The following is a 16,050-nucleotide window of genomic DNA, read 5'->3' as shown; positions in this document are numbered from 1 at the left end:
GGCTTATATTTTTCCTACTATTTCTTCCAAAATGAGATCACCACTTTTAGTAGCTCCTTCCATGAAAAAGAGGAAGCTTTCCTCAAATTTTGCATACATTAAATCTATAACTATTATTTTAAGAATCCAAGGTAGTATAGAAATCACTTTGGGGGGAGCACAAAGTAAATTCAAATTACTCACATTTGCCATAAACATTGTTTTGTTCAACACACAGAATTTTTAAAGGGAGAAGTCTAAGTAAAGGGAAAAGATAATGTCCTAAGGAAATAAGTGAATAAAAATCAACTGAGAAAAGAAAGATAAAGGAATGGAAAGAAAAGACCACTTAAGGATTATAAAAGTTATATTTATTCACGATGCTACATTTATTGCATTCCCTTAGAAAAATGGAGAACTGTTTTATGTACCCAATTTGTACATATAAAACTTTATACAAATTATGTGTAGCACATAAAGGCTTCTGGTACAGCTAAAATCCTGACACTACAATTTGGGTAATCCTGCTGTAGGGTCTCCAGTTTATCAAGTCTGTCCATAGAAAATTAAAAACTGGAATTACAGTCAGTCTTGCTGCTCACATGTAGAAATTATTTTAAAATATAATAAAATAAAATTTTCAATTTTCTAAAACTCAAAAAAGGTAAACTGGAAGGGGATACATTTTGTTACCAATTTCAGTTTAACAGCTTGACAAATTCACAACCTTATTTTGACTGGGAAAATAATCACCTTAGTTTTGACATTATCTTTCTAAGTTGTGGCTGCTTTAGAAGGCAATTTGTCAAAATTTCACCAAACAATTAAAAAAAATAATATTCCTCTTATAAAATGGTACAACACTTTAAGGAACCAGAAGATACTAAATGTCTTTGGCTATACAACTAAAAGGCCATTTCCCAAAAGAATGGGGCATATTCACCTCACAACCAACTACAGAAACAGAAAGCAGAACAGAAATATGCATAGAATATAATGATAATTTTTCTTGCCTTTTTCTGCTATTGTACCCATATAATAAGCAAGGAGAATGTAATTTATACAATCTTTCCCGATGAGACTAAATAGCACTACAAAGATGATACCCAAATTTCTGCAAAGAAAAAGTGAATTAAAACAATTACAGAACTAAGTGAAAACTGAAGGGACAAATGTCATTCGCAACTTTTTTTTTGTTTGCTTTTTTTAAGTCCTATGAGTGCAGAAACTAGCTGGTAAACACATAGGCACAATCTTCACATATGGAACTATAACAGAAAAATAAATCAAATGAAACATTTATTAATAAATGAAGCCTATTTTATTATTTCAAGTGTTAATGATAAAAAAAATTTCAGCACAGCTGTTGCATTTAAAAAAGTGAAACTACATACTATATTTCTAGCTCAGTAAACAGATGAACCTGATGTCTTTGAATGACATAACAATTGAGCATTGTACAGTACATCTTATGAAGACCCGTAAATTAAAGAACTACTGGTTTAAAGTTAGTGATTATGAAACAAATGTGTATTCATAGTTTCAGCTTCTTTTTTCTTCCTCGACCATCCGGTGCTCCATCCATTTTACGTTTCTGTGTCTATAAACAAACAGAAGGATTACTTTTCATCACAAGACTAATGTTAATGTGAAGTGCATTGACAGACACATCACAGCACTTTACTAATAACTGCTACATAGTAATAGGTATTAGATGCTCTTACCCAGAATCTTATCTACTCATTTTACAAATAAAAAAATTTTAATGCTAATAATGAAATAAATAACTCACAAGAAGCAGGTAAATCAATACACCAAATATCTAAAATGCCCTCTTACCAAAAAATAGCAATAATAAAAAGTATTTTGTGAGATTACATATATATCAGATATTATCCAGAAACATTTATTTATTCATGATTTTATAAACTATTAAATAACAAGATGGCTTATTTACCTTAAAAGTTTTGTTTTCACATTGCTAAGATATCAATCATTAGGATAATAAATCAAGTTAACAGTGAAATTGTAAAGACATTGCTTTCCTAATATTTCTTTTTTTTAAAGTTAATGGAAACAAGTCTTTATTAAGTAACTTTTAATATCAGAAAAATAAAACACTTATAATTCTCTTTATAGCAAATATATAATATCAGTGCTTTGGCCGTCTTAAGTTAATTCTAATATTTCTTTAAACACTCTAAATTATAACTTGTACTAGAGGCCCGTTGCACGATATTCGTGCAAGAATAGGCCTTACCGCCGAAACCGGTTTGGCTCAGTGGATAGAGTGTCGGCCTGTGGACTGAAGGGTCCCGGGTTCGATTCCGGTCAAGGGCATGTACCTTGGTTGTGGGCACATCCCCAGTGGGAGGTGTGCAGGAGGCAGCTGATTGATGTTTCTCTCTCATCAATGTTTCTAGCTCCCTATCCCTCTCCCTTCCTCTCTGTAAAATATCAATAAAATATATTAAAAAAAAAAAAAAAGAATAGGCCTTACTTCCCCTGGCTTCACTCCCAGCCCCCCAGGAGCCGGCAAGTCCCCGTTCCCGGCTCACCCGGAGCCGGCAAGTCCCCGCTCCTGGGCCGCCCGGAGCTGCCAAGTCCCCACCCCTGGCTGCCCGGGAGCCGGCAAGTCCCCGCTCCCTGGCCGCCCAGAGCTGGCAAGTCCCCACTCCCAGGCCGTGGGGCAGCTGGCAAGTCCCCGCTCCCGGGCCGCCCGGAGCTGCCAAGTCCCCGCTCCCTGGCTGCCCGGGAGCCAGCAAGTCCTCGCTTCTGTCTGAAGCACCACTACAGTAGCTAGTAGCTCCCTCCGCCGCCCCCCTTCCCCTCATAGCAGGCTTCACTCAGCTCCACACTTGCATATGCAAATTAACCTCCATCTTTGTTGGGTTAATTTGCATACTCACTCTGATTGGCTGTGGGCGTAGCGGAGTGATGGTTAATTTGCATGTTTCTCTTTTATTAGGTAAGATTCCCCAAGGCCAAGGGTACACTCCTGGCATTCATACTTTCCAGATTTCAATCCCCCATATTTATGAACTATTACCATAATGTGATTTTCCCCACAATGCAATCAAGTTTAATTTATACTTTAAGTGACCCAAGGCTACATAATTTACCAAAACCAAAACAAAAGGAACCTAACATCAATGATAGCCAAGTAGTGTACAAATTCTTAAAAAGAAAAAAGTTAAGTGCTCAAATCTACACTAATAAAAGAGAAACATGCAAATTGACCATACCTACGCTACACCCACAAGCCATGCCCACTACCCAATCAGGAGCAAATATGCAAATTAACCCAACCAAGATGGCTGCAGCCACAGAGCAAGCAGGAGGCTTGGGTTTCCCCGGCAATGGAGGAAGCCAAGCTTCCCGCCCAGCCGGCCTCTGCACAAGGCTACAAAGTTTCAATTATAGAAGATAAATAAATCCCAGATACCAGGGCCTCCGCTTGGGTTGCTGGGGGGTGTGGCCAGCCTGCAAACCACCAGAGGCCCCTCGCCCAGGCCACCCCACGCCCCAAGGGAAACCCCACCCTGATCCAGGACACCCTTCAGGGCAAATCAGCCGGGCCCCCACCAGTGCACCAGGCCTCTACCCTATCTAATAAAAGAGTAATATGCAAATTGACCGTCACTCCAACACACAAGATGGCTGCCCCCATGTGGACACAAGATGGCCGCCACAAGATGGCCAGCAGGGGAGGGCAGTTGTGGGCGATCAGGCCAGCAGGGAAGGGCAGTTGGGGGCAATCAAGCCTGCAGGGGAGGGCAATTAGGGGTGACCACGCCATCAGAGGAGAGAAGTTGGGGGTGACCAAACCTGCAGGGAAGGGCAGTTGGAGGGGACCAGGCCTGTAAGGGAAGGCAGTTAAGGGCAATCAGGCTGGCAGGGGAGTGGTTAAGGGGTGATCAGGCTGGCAGGCAGAAGTGGTTAGGGGCAATCAGGAAGGCAGGCAGGTGAGCAGTTGGGAGCCAGCAGTCCTGAATTGTGAGAGGGATGTCCGACTGCCCGCTTAGGTCCAATCCTACTGGGACTGGGCCTAAACGGGCAGTCAGACATCCCTCGAGGGGTCCCAGATTGGAGAGGGTGCAGGCTGGGCTGAGGGACACACCACCTTGTGCACGAATTTCGTGCACTGGGCCTCTAGTCTATATATATAAAAGGCTAATATGCAAAGTTTCCCCGTGTGAGTTCAACCTAGAGTTCTATCGTTCACTGTGACGTGTGATGACCACCAGGGGGTGGCATGGAACGAAGGGACGCCCCAGCCAGCAGCTGGAAGGCCCCAACTGGCCCTGATCATCGGCCAGGCCTAGGGACCCTACCCATGCACAAATTTTGCATACCGGGCCTCTAGTATTTACATATTTGTGACTACTTACTGAAGGCTTTGGTCCTCTTTTCTTTTTCTCTGCCTTCTCCTTTTCTTCTAGTTCCATGTTTTCTCTTTCAATCAAGGTTATTAAGGTGTTACACCTCCTTTGGAGCTCCTGAGTTGCAAACATAAATTTACACGGTATTTGTATTTTTCATGTATACGTTTCATGATTATAGTTAAAGTATGTTTTAATAGAGTAATATAAAATCACTTACACACCCGCAATAAATATAAGGATAAAAATGTGTTTGTAAATATTTTTTTCATTATTTAAAGCCATACTACTATGATTCTTCATAAACCCTTCATTCACTTAAGAATTAACAGTGAAAATGAATATCTCATAATATATGCAACACTGCTACTAAGAGTCTATGTCTGAGAACTGTCATTTATATACACACTTAGGTAATAGTGTGCAGTTTTAAAAATTTTTAAAATATACATTTTATTTATTTCAGAAAGGGAGGAGAGAGAAAAATCAATGAGAGAGTATCATTGATTGGCCACCTCTTGCACATCCCCTACCAGAGATTGAGCCAGCAACCCAGGCATGTGCTCTTGACTGGAATCAAACCCAGGACCCTTCAGTCCACAAGCCAGTGCTCTATCCACTGAGCCAAACCAGCTAGGGTGATGGTGTGCATATCTGAGGGTCAAAAAATCAACTAGAGCACTAGCTGGTTTGGCTCAGTGGATAGTGTCGGTCTGTGGACTGAAGGGTCCTGGGCACTGAGACACCAATGCCAGGATGTGTTACAGATGTGCTACAGTATGAATTCTCTTGGCTCTTAGGAAAGGATTACATCTCAACTGTTTATCTTAAGGGGCCATACATATTATTAATTTTTGTGTGTGCCTTAACATGAAACATGATAGTAAGTTAATACACAGTTTCAGACCATGGCATTGTAATGGTAAATCAATGTGACCCTATGTCTTCTTTTACTCAGCCAAAACCGTGCTTCCTTATGAACTATATAAATGGTTCCTTCTTGAAAGGTCATAAGGTAGAGCCGTTAGCAACTGAATCTATATCCTGTAACTACATTTATAATGCATTTGTACCTCAGGATTTCCCAAATTAGGGCTTCAAAAAACAGCAGCCCCTCTGTATGTTTACTGGGGGGAAAAATTCTTCGGTTGTCAAACATGAAAGGATTGCACACTATCCCACATCTTGAAGAGTGATAGTACATTTTAAATATACTGAAGGAAATCGTATTATAAATATAAAGATGTTTAAACTTTGTTTATTCCAATCTTTCCCAAACTTAAAACTATACAACTTTTGGGCATTATCATCAAAGTGCAGAACACAATAAAGTTAAAAGTCTAAAATATGTAAGAAAAAGACCAATTCACCAAAGCTAAACTTTTCTGAATTCTAATTTTAAGTGATTAGAAACAGAACTTCCAACAGAAACAGCCAGATACTGGGAATAAAAACAAAACCTAGCATTAAATCAGTACCAAAAGAGTATTTCACTACATTAAGCTATTTTAAAATAACGCAGATTTGGTTTTCTAGGAGCAGATGTCATCTACAAAACCAAAGTCAGAACACTGCAACTTTTAAACTGTAATAATCACATTCAGAAGTTGAAACTGATGGTGACATTTCCTCCTACTCAGAACATGATTACAATAAATATCAAAAGTTAGTCTTGCCCTAGCCGGTTTGGATTAGTGGATAGAGCTTGGCCTGTGGACTGAAAGGTCCCAGGTTGGATTCCAGTCAAGGGCACTTGATTGCGGGCTTGATCCCCCAGTGGGGGGTGTGCAGGAGGCAGCCAATCAATGATTCTCTCATCAATGATGTTTCTCTTTCTACCTCTCCCTTTCTCTCTGAAATAAATAAAAATATATTAAAAAAAAAAAACTTAAAAGTTAGTCCTATCATATAATGATGTTAAAAGATCTATAATAGTAAAGGATAGGACCAATAAACTTAAGTTACTGATGGTACTGGGTTTTTAACTGATTTAACCTATGATACCAACATTTTAACAAAATTTACCTCAAAGATGCAGAACCACAATTTTCTCTTACTAAGACAAGAAGTTATCTTAGAGAATAGTAACCGTTGGCGCATTACACAAGACCCAAGCACTCACCATTGCAGTTCTGGATTTAAGAAACCAGTCAAATCTGAACTGAGGAGAGTTGCGAATACACTGTCGCAGTTCATCATAAACATTTTCTTTGTCGAATCCAAGCTTATGAAGCATGCAGATCAGAAAACGATCCTCTTCTTCAGTATAGTTTTTTCCTTTGTTAGTACCATATGATATTCTCAGCTGATGAAAAGGTGCTTTGTACCGTCCAATCTAGCAAAGTCAGATTTTACATTATATGAAATCTAAATCCTGTATAATCTGTATTTCAAACTCAGCTTTAGTAAAAGTAGCTATACTATCTTTCAAATCAGAATTTTCTACCCATAACACCTCAATTGCATTATATCCTTTGTCCTAAAACAATTTTAGTCTTTACTGTTCTAAAGAGAAACAGACTCTGATACTATGTAGGAAAGAGCTGATTGCCTCTGACCCAGATACAGCAACTGAAATCTGAGGTAAGTTCAGTTGAGAGAATATCTGTAACATTTGAATGTTTTTCTCTGAAGAAAACTCTAATTTTAAATCATCATTCTTTTCTTTGTTAAAAGTTACTTTAATTTTCATACATATAGGAGTTATTAACTGCCACATTTATTAATGTGCAAAGTACCTTTGTATCTAGTGCTTTTTTGATGCTAATTCTTCTTTGAATTCTTGCCTCTCCCCTTTCAATCTGAGCCATAATTTTTTCTATGTCCTGGAGCTCATTGCATCTTTCCCAAAACACAGCTGTAAAAGAATAAAAGTTGGACAGATGAGATGGGTGGGAGGGAGAGAAATATAACTTGTTAGTATAAATGCTCTTATTTTATTTGCTAAGAAATGTTTCCAGTTCTCACACATATAATACTGGAAAGTAAATAGGTATTTATAATTTCTCAGTTTCCGTAACTGTAAAAATATAAAGAGATAAATTGGATGATTTAAATATCTCCCAACTCTTCAATTTCTGCTACTTTGAAATTCTAAGCAGACTCATCACAGCCCAACTACACATATTCACTTGACAATCCAACTGACTTTAGGAAACAGGTGTTTATCACTTGAGAAGTTATTGAGAGTATAAATGACAGCATATTTTTCAGCAACCTATTCTTACTTTCTTGGCTATAACTATTTAGCTAGGGTAAAAAAAATAAACAATTGTGTCATTTTAAAGAAGGGAACATTTTCTAACTCAGTTTTTAAGAAGTTGAGACAAAATTTAGCTTATCAAAACACAGTAATTCAGAGTAAGAAAACCTGAACTTTCCAGCAGCTCTCCAAAAGCCTGAGAACATTCTTATACCTATTTAAAATAAGAGTTACCTGAATACTCAATAACTTCTTCTGGAGTTTTTCCTTCTACTTCTCTTGCTATATTTTCAATATCATCACGACCCCACTTCTCGTTAGCTTTGATAAACTGGTTAAAATCTCTCTTATTCCAATTGGTAAATCCCTTCAAAGCAACAGAAACAACATTTAATCACAGCACAATGAACTTAGAAAAGATGCTATTACATTTTATCAATGCTTGTAAGTATTACAGGAAATATTAATTTTTGCTTGTTCCTCATCTTTTTGTTGTTATTAATCCTCACCCAAGGATATTTCCCCATTGGTTTTTAAAGAGAGTGGGAGGGAGGGAGGGAGGGGGAGAGAGAAACATCGATGTGAGAGAGACACATCGATTGGTTGCCTCCTGCATGCATACACTGACCAGGCTGGGGATCTAACCTGCAACCCAGGTATGTGCCCTTGACCGGGAATCTAACCTGTGACCCCTTGGTGCCAAGAATGGATGCTCTAGCCACTCAGCTCCCCCACCACCCCGCCCCGCCCAGGGCTCTAGTTTATCTTTTTTTTTAAATTAAATTAAATGTCTTAAAGTGGTAACTTTTCATGTACACATGTATTGCGCAAATACCCAATCTAACTGGAAGAGAGTAAGAAATGCTGCATGTAAAGGTGACATTTTCGCTGAGCTCTGACAGATTAGGAGTTCACAAGGAAGAATGAACATAGCTTAAAGAGCAGACATAAGAAAAGGGAAAATAAAGCTTTAATGTTAGATTAAGGCCAGATTCTGAAAGACTTTTATTGAACTCTAAAGGATGATAAGCAAAAACGTACCAAGCATTCCTATTTAATAGAGACGGAATATGCAAATTGACCGTAACTCCATGACAAAGATGGAGGCGCCCACAGCCAATAAGGAGGGAATATGCAAACTGATGTGACAAGGTGAGAGGCGGAAGGCGGCTCTGGGCTGGAGCGAAAGCGGTGCCGGCAGCCAGGGGAAGGAAGGCCTATTCTTGTATGAATCTTCGTGTATTGGGCCTCTAGTCTATATATATAAAACCCTAATATTCAAATAGACTGAATGGTGTAACAACCAAACAACCGATCGCTATGACATGCACTGACCACCAAGGGGCACGCATGGAACATGGTGGGCATTGGCAGCAGGCGGCAGAGTGCAGAACATGGCGGGCATCAGCCAAAGCACAATGGTGGAGCAGGTGAGTGGGTGCGCCAGACCAAGGCAGGGCACCAGTTGCTGTCATTGGGGTAAGCGTGGGTTACTGAAAATTCTTTGCTCCCATGCACTGCAGTCCCACCAAGCGCTTGCATCCGCTGCTGGTGCCAGAGCCACTGCTTGTACCCACTGCTGGCATCAGCCCTGCTGTCACCCACAGCCAGCGCCGGAGCTGCCACTCGCACCCACTGCCAGCGCCCAGCGCCAGTCCTGATTGCTCGGCACCATCAGCCAGTGTGAGGGGTGCTGCCAGCCCCAATCGCCCTGAGGACTTCTCCACCTCCCCTGCTCCTGAAGGGCACTTGGGGCAGCAGCTGCTGCTTGTACCCATTGACGGTGCCAGCCCTGCTCGCACCCACTGCTGGCGCCGGCCCCAATCGCTCTGTGCCATCAGTGGGTGTGAGTGGGGCCGGCACCATCAGGGCGGGTACAAGTGGGGCTGGTGCCATCAGTGCGTGGGAGCGGCCGTGGCTGGAGCGGAGTTGCTGGAAGGCAGGGGACTGGGGGCTGCGTGGGGGCACGGAGGATGGGCCGAGACCCATCCCTGTGCCCACCGTAGCCTCGCAACCCACAGTTCCTTTCAAGGTGCACAAATTTGTGCACTGGGCCCCTAGTGATGTATAACCGACAATTATGACTTAGTAGCACTGTGGAAGATTCACAAGAAAGGAAAGATGAGAACACTAGAGGAAAGGTAATCAAAAGGACACCCACTTAACCAAGGCTGGTGCAAATCTATATTCTTCTCAACTACCTTAACTAGTGACAATCAAAATATAGCCTTAACGCATATGCCCATGTTTTATCATCTCCAACTGCTCCACTTTGAAACAAAACTTGTACTCTTTTGTTCAGAAAGTTTTTCTGTATTTTAGTTGCAATTACAGTTTGGTCCTAGCAGCATGTCCATGCAGCGTCCACTTACTCCGCTGCCATTTTTAATCCCCAAAATGTGTACTCCTTTGTATACCCCAACAAAATACCTTACAAAACAACAGTTACTAAATTTTGTATTGACTGAAGACTGTACCTGTGTTAGAAGCTTCTCTTTTTCTTCTAACTCTTCATCATTAAGAGGTTCAGCTTCATCAATTTTAAGCTGTTCTTCTTTTTGTGCCTGTGCTGCATTTGGTAGGTCAGGATTTCGAGGTACCTAAAAAAATGTATTTTTCTATGTCACCAAGCAGTAAATTTTACAAAAAATGTGATGGACCAATAAACTCTTAAACTAAATGACATTTCACAAATTTTAATCCAACCATGCAAGAAAACATACCAAGAGCTTATATTTATTTACTAGAGGCCCAGTGCACACATAAAATTTGTGCACTGGGCGGGGGGGTGTCTCTCAGCCCAGCCTGCACCCTCTCCAATCTGGGACATCCCTCTCACAATCCTGGACTGCTGGTTCCTAACCGCTCCCCTGCCTGCCTGCCTGATTGCCCCTAACCGTTTCTGCCTGCCAGCCAGATCACTCCCAAACCACTCCCCTGCCGGCCCGATCACCCCCAAGTGCCCTCCCCTGCCAGCCTGATGGCCCCCAAGTGCCCTCCCCTGCAGGCCTGGTCCCCCCCAACGGCCTTCCCTAGCCAGCCTGATCTCACCCCCAAATGCTCTCCCCTGCCGGCCTGTTCGCCCCAACTGCCTCTGCTTGCCTCATCACCCCTAATTGCCCTCCCCTGCAGGACTGATCTTGCCCCCAACTGCCCTCCCCTGCAGGACTGATCTTGCCCCCAACTGCCCTCCTCTGCCGGCCAATTTGGTTCTGACTGGTCGGTTTCTATGCCAGTCAGCGTCGAAAGCTCTACCTCCTAAGCAGCCACTGGCTCCTCACAGTTGACTCAGATTTGGTTCTGATTGGTCAGTTTCTATGCCAGTCAGTGTCAAAAGCTCTGCCCCCTAGGCCAGTGGTTGGCAAACTGCAGCTCGCAAGCCACATGCGGCTCTTTGGCCCTTTGAGTGTGGCTCTTCCACAAAATACCCCGGTCTGGGCGAGTCTATTTTGAAGAAGTGGCGTTAGAAGAAGTTTAAGTTTAAAAAATTTGGCTCTCAAAAGAAATTTCAATCGTTGTACTGTTGATATTTGGCTCTGTTGACTAATGAGTTTGCCGACCACTGCCCTAGGCAGCCACTGGCTCCTCACAGTTGACCCAGATTTGGTTCTGACTGGTCAGTTTCTATGCCAGTCAGCATCAAAAGCTCCGCCTCCTATGCAGCCATTGGCTCCTCATAGTTGACCCAGATTTGGTTCTGAATGGTCGGTTTCTATGCCACTCAGCATCTCTGGGCCTATCAATGGGGCCTGATCAGAAAGGCAGGGCTGATCAGCAGCCCCGGTGGAGGCCTGGAGAGAAATGGAGGCTCGGCTGCTGACCAGGCCCAGAGCTAAAGAGAGAGGCAAGTGCTGATCAACAGCTGCCACAGAGGCTATGAATCAGACCCTGCTTTTCTCTTTAGGCCTCTCTCTGGGCATGATTCGTAGCCCCCTCAGCAGTCAGTGCTGGGTCACCATGCCTGCAGCCATAGCAGTCAGCGCTGGGTCTCCACAGCAACCCAGTGCTGAGTGCAGGACTGACTTCTGGTTGGTTGAGCCTCCTGGGCGTTGCAGATGTGATGGACCCAGCGTTTTTATATATTAGGATTAAGTTAAAAACAAACCAGATTAGTTATGAACAAAGTGTTATTTGTTATTACCTTGTACCCAATTGTTTTTCTGTAATACAGAATTTCTTTTTCCAATAATTCAAATAAACGTGGAGGAAAGAACTGGAAATCCTGAACATTGGGTTGTTTTGGAGGTCGAGGAGCCTTAAAGAAAAAGAAAATTGTATTGTCCATAAAGAATAAACTCTTTTGCTTTAAATCTATCTCTAATCATCTTTATTCCATAAATCATGGCAACCAATTTTTTAAGCAAGAGAATTCATATTTCAATACAACTGAAATAACAATCAAATTTAAATGCACAGATTCAAAATCAATTTTCAGAAAACTTTTTAACAATTAAAAACTGACCGAGGCACACCTATAAGAAATCACACAAAATGTAAATTCCCAATTCGTTTTTTTTTTTTTTGGTAAGAATAAAAGAGCAGCCCAGCCAGTGTGGCTTAGTGGTTGAGCCTTGACCCATGAACCAAGAGGTGAGGGTTCGATTCCCAGTCAGAACACATGCCTGGGTTGCAGGCTCGGTCCCCAGGAGGGAGCATGCAGGAGGCAGATGATCCATGATTCTCTCCCATCATTGATGCTTCTATCTCTCTCTCCCTTTCCCTTTCTCTCCAAAAGCAGTAAAAACTTATTAAAAAAAGAAGAGAAAAAAAAATGATTCACATTTCCAATATCTTTCAAAGTTTTTTTGCTTTGTCAACTCACCTTGGGTGCTTTAGGTTCACTCACACGAAGAGCTTCCCTGAAATAGGCATCAACGGCGTAGTTGGCTTTTCTTTCTCGTTTAGGTGGTTCAATCCACTCTGTGAATGCAATCTAGCAGATGAGAAGCAATTCAAATCACAAACTTTTATTATATCTAGTTGCATTATCTTACAGAAATGCTAGCCACATTGTGTACATCATTTAGACCAGCGGTCACCAACCTTTCGGACCTCACGGACCACCAGTGGACCTCGGACCACCAGTTGGCGACCGGTGATTTAGACTATTGCTTGCAAATAGACATTCATAAAATCCTGGACTACAAGCTCTACAAGAACAGGGACTGTGATACTTTGTCCAACACTGTAATTAACACATAGGATAATGTCTAGTGAAGAGCACAGGCTATTCACAGTATTTTTTGACCAAATTAGTAATTCTGTTCAGTGGGGGAAAAAAAGCCACAAAATGTATGCTACAACACAAATTAGGAGAAAAATGTAGATATATATTTAGCCTAGACAATATTCAGAGGATATTATGTCTAAATGTTAATAAATTTACAACTAACATTGAAAATTCCAAGTTTCAAGTAAAATAAAGCCTTAAAGTCAGCAAATCCTCTTTCTAAATTACCTTTTGTTTTTCTCTATAATCTTCCCCTTCGAAGTTATAAACACTGGACTCTGTATCCATTGTAAAGTTTCTAAGTGAGCTTTCACCCATCTTGGAGAGTTTTTCATTCATCTCTGCAGTCTAAGGAACAAAAGAAACACCTTTTTAGATTAAAAATTTAAAAAGCAGAACTATGGTCAATGTGGATTAGGCTTTACAGTACATAAAAGCTTTTATGGAAATAACATTATCTATAATTCACATAACAATTATCTCCTCAGTTTGGGTTTAAAATATTTCACATATTAAAAACATCATCATTTAATCTATCTCTCACCTTCTTTGCACCTCTTTCCAAAATACCATCAATATCCTCATCAGTAATCTCACTTTCCTTTGAAGCAAAAACATGTGTTGCCCCATGTCTAATCATTTGAAGCATTTCATCTTTCCCAATTTTGTTCAGATTCTGATCCACAAGTCTTCCTGAAAAAAAATTATGTTGTATAATGTTAACTGAACTTTATTTTACTAGAAACCTGAAATTTTAAATGTCAGATCTAATACTGTGTCATTTGCTTCAAATATCAATCATTTCATATGTCACATATACTTTTCATTTTTATATAAAATTTAAAGTCAAATTTTCAGTTGTAAAGCTTTGAAATGTTTCTAAACCTATTTATGTAGTATGTAATGAAGCCTGTTTTATATTCAATAAAATATATCCTTTTATTGGGTGAATAATAGTAATTTGGGATATGTAAAACTGAAATTATTAGCAAGATTTTTTTTTTTAAAAGTATCAACAGATGAGAACATTATAAACACAAGAAGTTTCTGAAAGCAGAAAGATGTTAATACTAAAACTCCCAAATCAGCTTTTTCTATTCAGAATAGTGGAATACAAAAAAACCTTCAAATCTCCAAATTTTATATAAGGACCAAAATATACAACATCAATTTCTGAAAACTCCCTAATCTTAAGAACTGAAAGAGTTGAAAGTTTATCTTGATCACAGAAAAAAAATAAACATCAGAAAATAATTAAGATCTCCAACTGGCAAAAATTTTGCCAACTATATAATTTGTGTTTTCAAAAATATAGCATTAAAGCAAAACAAAATACTTCATAGAATTGTTTTCAACCTCAAGGGCAACTCATATATACTTATACAAATTAGTATTTGTACTCCAACCCAATTGTAATAAGTAGATAAAGATCCAAGTTGTTTTCTGCAAGTTCATTAACTACCTGTACCATGGTTTTAATTCCCTAACAGAATGCACAACCAAATATCTGGACTTTTAAAGTTAGAATATACTAGACAGTAGTCTCCCCTTATTGGGGAGGGAATTTGTTCCAAGTCCCCCAGTGGATGCCTGAAATCACAGATAGTACCGAATCCTCCATATACTATATTTTTTCCAATACATACAAACCTATGATAAAGTTTAATTTATAAATAAGGCACAGTAAGAAAATAACAATAGCTATTAATAAAGAATTAGAATATATTTATAATAAAAGTTATGTGAATGTGGTCTCTCTCTGATAACCAAAACAGCTACCAAGTAACTAACGGACAGGTAGCCTATACAGCAAGCATGTCAAACTCAAAGGCTAACACAGGCCAAATAAACAAGGTATGTGGCCCACAGGAGAGTTTGACATGCTTGCTATACAGCATAAATACAGTGGACAAAGGGATCATTCATATCCCAAGTGGGACGGAAGTGGGAGATTTCATTATGCTACATTATGAACAGCACACAATTCAAAAGTTATGAACTGTTTTTTTCTGGAAATATCCCTTAAGCATTTTCACTGTGGTTGACTATGGATAACAAAACCACACAAAGCAAAACTGGGGATAAGAGGGGAACTATTTTATCCACAGAGCATTTATCTTTGGATTAAAACCCATCACACTGCTGTCAAAAATGTCCTTAGGCTTATGGAAACTACTTCCTTGTGAGGGAGCTTTTCAGACATAAAGGGCTTCCGGGGGTTCTCCTATTTTTAATTATGTCCCTAAGTCCACAAGACAGTAGCAGAGGTATGCACCCGATTAACAAAGCTACTGGCACAAAATTTGCCCCAGTAAATAACTTTAAAAAATAAGCCGAAAAACTCAAACATTTTCTAAGTTGACTATAAAGAAATTCATATTATTTTAATATAAAACAAACACATTTCATAGGTGAGAATAATTGAGAACAAGAGCCACATGACAGGTGTTTTCTAAACACATGGATAACTGTGAGGGAAAAAACAACAACTAATCATTACATCACCCATGAGAAACTTCACTTTTATTTAGCAAATCCCAGAAGTTCCGAGAGATTTTCCTAATTACACACTTTACTCTAATAGTTAATACAGTTCCTGAACCCATGTCTGAGTCATTTTCTAGCTGTACTAAACGGTGGACAAGTGACTCGCTCCTACCTGATGCCAACCTCAATCTGGCATAAAGACTAAAGGAGATAACGGATGTAAAGACTGCTTGGCACAAAGCAAGACTTAATGTTAAAACTATTTTAACAAAAATAACTAGACACAAGCAATCATTTATTGTCTTCAGGTATTCAGATGTGTGACCAACACTATGTCTGGCATTATGAGACAGCAAAGACATGTGACATTTATATGGAAATTAGAGACTGATTGACAAAATCAAGACACATACAATATCAGTGAACATGTTAACAGTGTACCTCAGTTTTTCAGACAGAAAAATTATGCTCATGATGCATTATGAGAAGGAAAATAACTAATGTCGGTTTAAAGTTATGGAGAATTTTTTTTCTCTCCCCATTTTGGTTAGTAGGTTGACGCTTAACCACTGAGCCATGCCTGCTGGGCTTTTATTTTGGCATTTTACATGTCTCATCATCAACAATAGCTTCATGAAAACATAAATCTCTTCCTTAAAAGCTGATCTGCGGTAAGAACTTGAAATTTCCTTCAATTCAAAATAAAAATTTCACTTTCCTCTAGTCCTATTTCCATAAATGTTTATTCCACATCTCCCTCTCACTAAATT

The 16,050-nt window shown here is 39.9% G+C and overlaps 1 protein-coding gene across 1 annotated transcript in view; it reads right to left on the bottom strand.

Annotated features, from left to right (window-relative positions):
• Positions 1-328: 328 nt before the first annotated feature.
• Positions 329-16,050, bottom strand: part of SMARCA5 (SNF2 related chromatin remodeling ATPase 5) — a 39,533-nt gene continuing 23,811 nt past the window's right edge. The window contains exons 15-24 of the mRNA XM_080676141.1: positions 13,338-13,486; positions 13,022-13,141; positions 12,386-12,496; positions 11,705-11,818; positions 10,041-10,163; positions 7,798-7,930; positions 7,100-7,218; positions 6,484-6,696; positions 4,371-4,478; positions 329-1,579 (exon numbers count right to left, since the gene is read on the bottom strand). Coding sequence (XP_080532267.1) covers positions 1,514-1,579; positions 4,371-4,478; positions 6,484-6,696; positions 7,100-7,218; positions 7,798-7,930; positions 10,041-10,163; positions 11,705-11,818; positions 12,386-12,496; positions 13,022-13,141; positions 13,338-13,486 — 1,256 coding nt within the window. The 3' untranslated portion in view covers positions 329-1,513. The remainder of the gene's footprint in view (positions 1,580-4,370; positions 4,479-6,483; positions 6,697-7,099; positions 7,219-7,797; positions 7,931-10,040; positions 10,164-11,704; positions 11,819-12,385; positions 12,497-13,021; positions 13,142-13,337; positions 13,487-16,050) is intronic.

Source organism: Plecotus auritus (genome assembly GCF_963455305.1).
Source record: "Plecotus auritus genome assembly, chromosome: 6".
Lineage (NCBI taxonomy): Eukaryota > Metazoa > Chordata > Mammalia > Chiroptera > Vespertilionidae > Plecotus > Plecotus auritus.
This window is presented reverse-complemented; position numbering and strand designations above follow the sequence as displayed.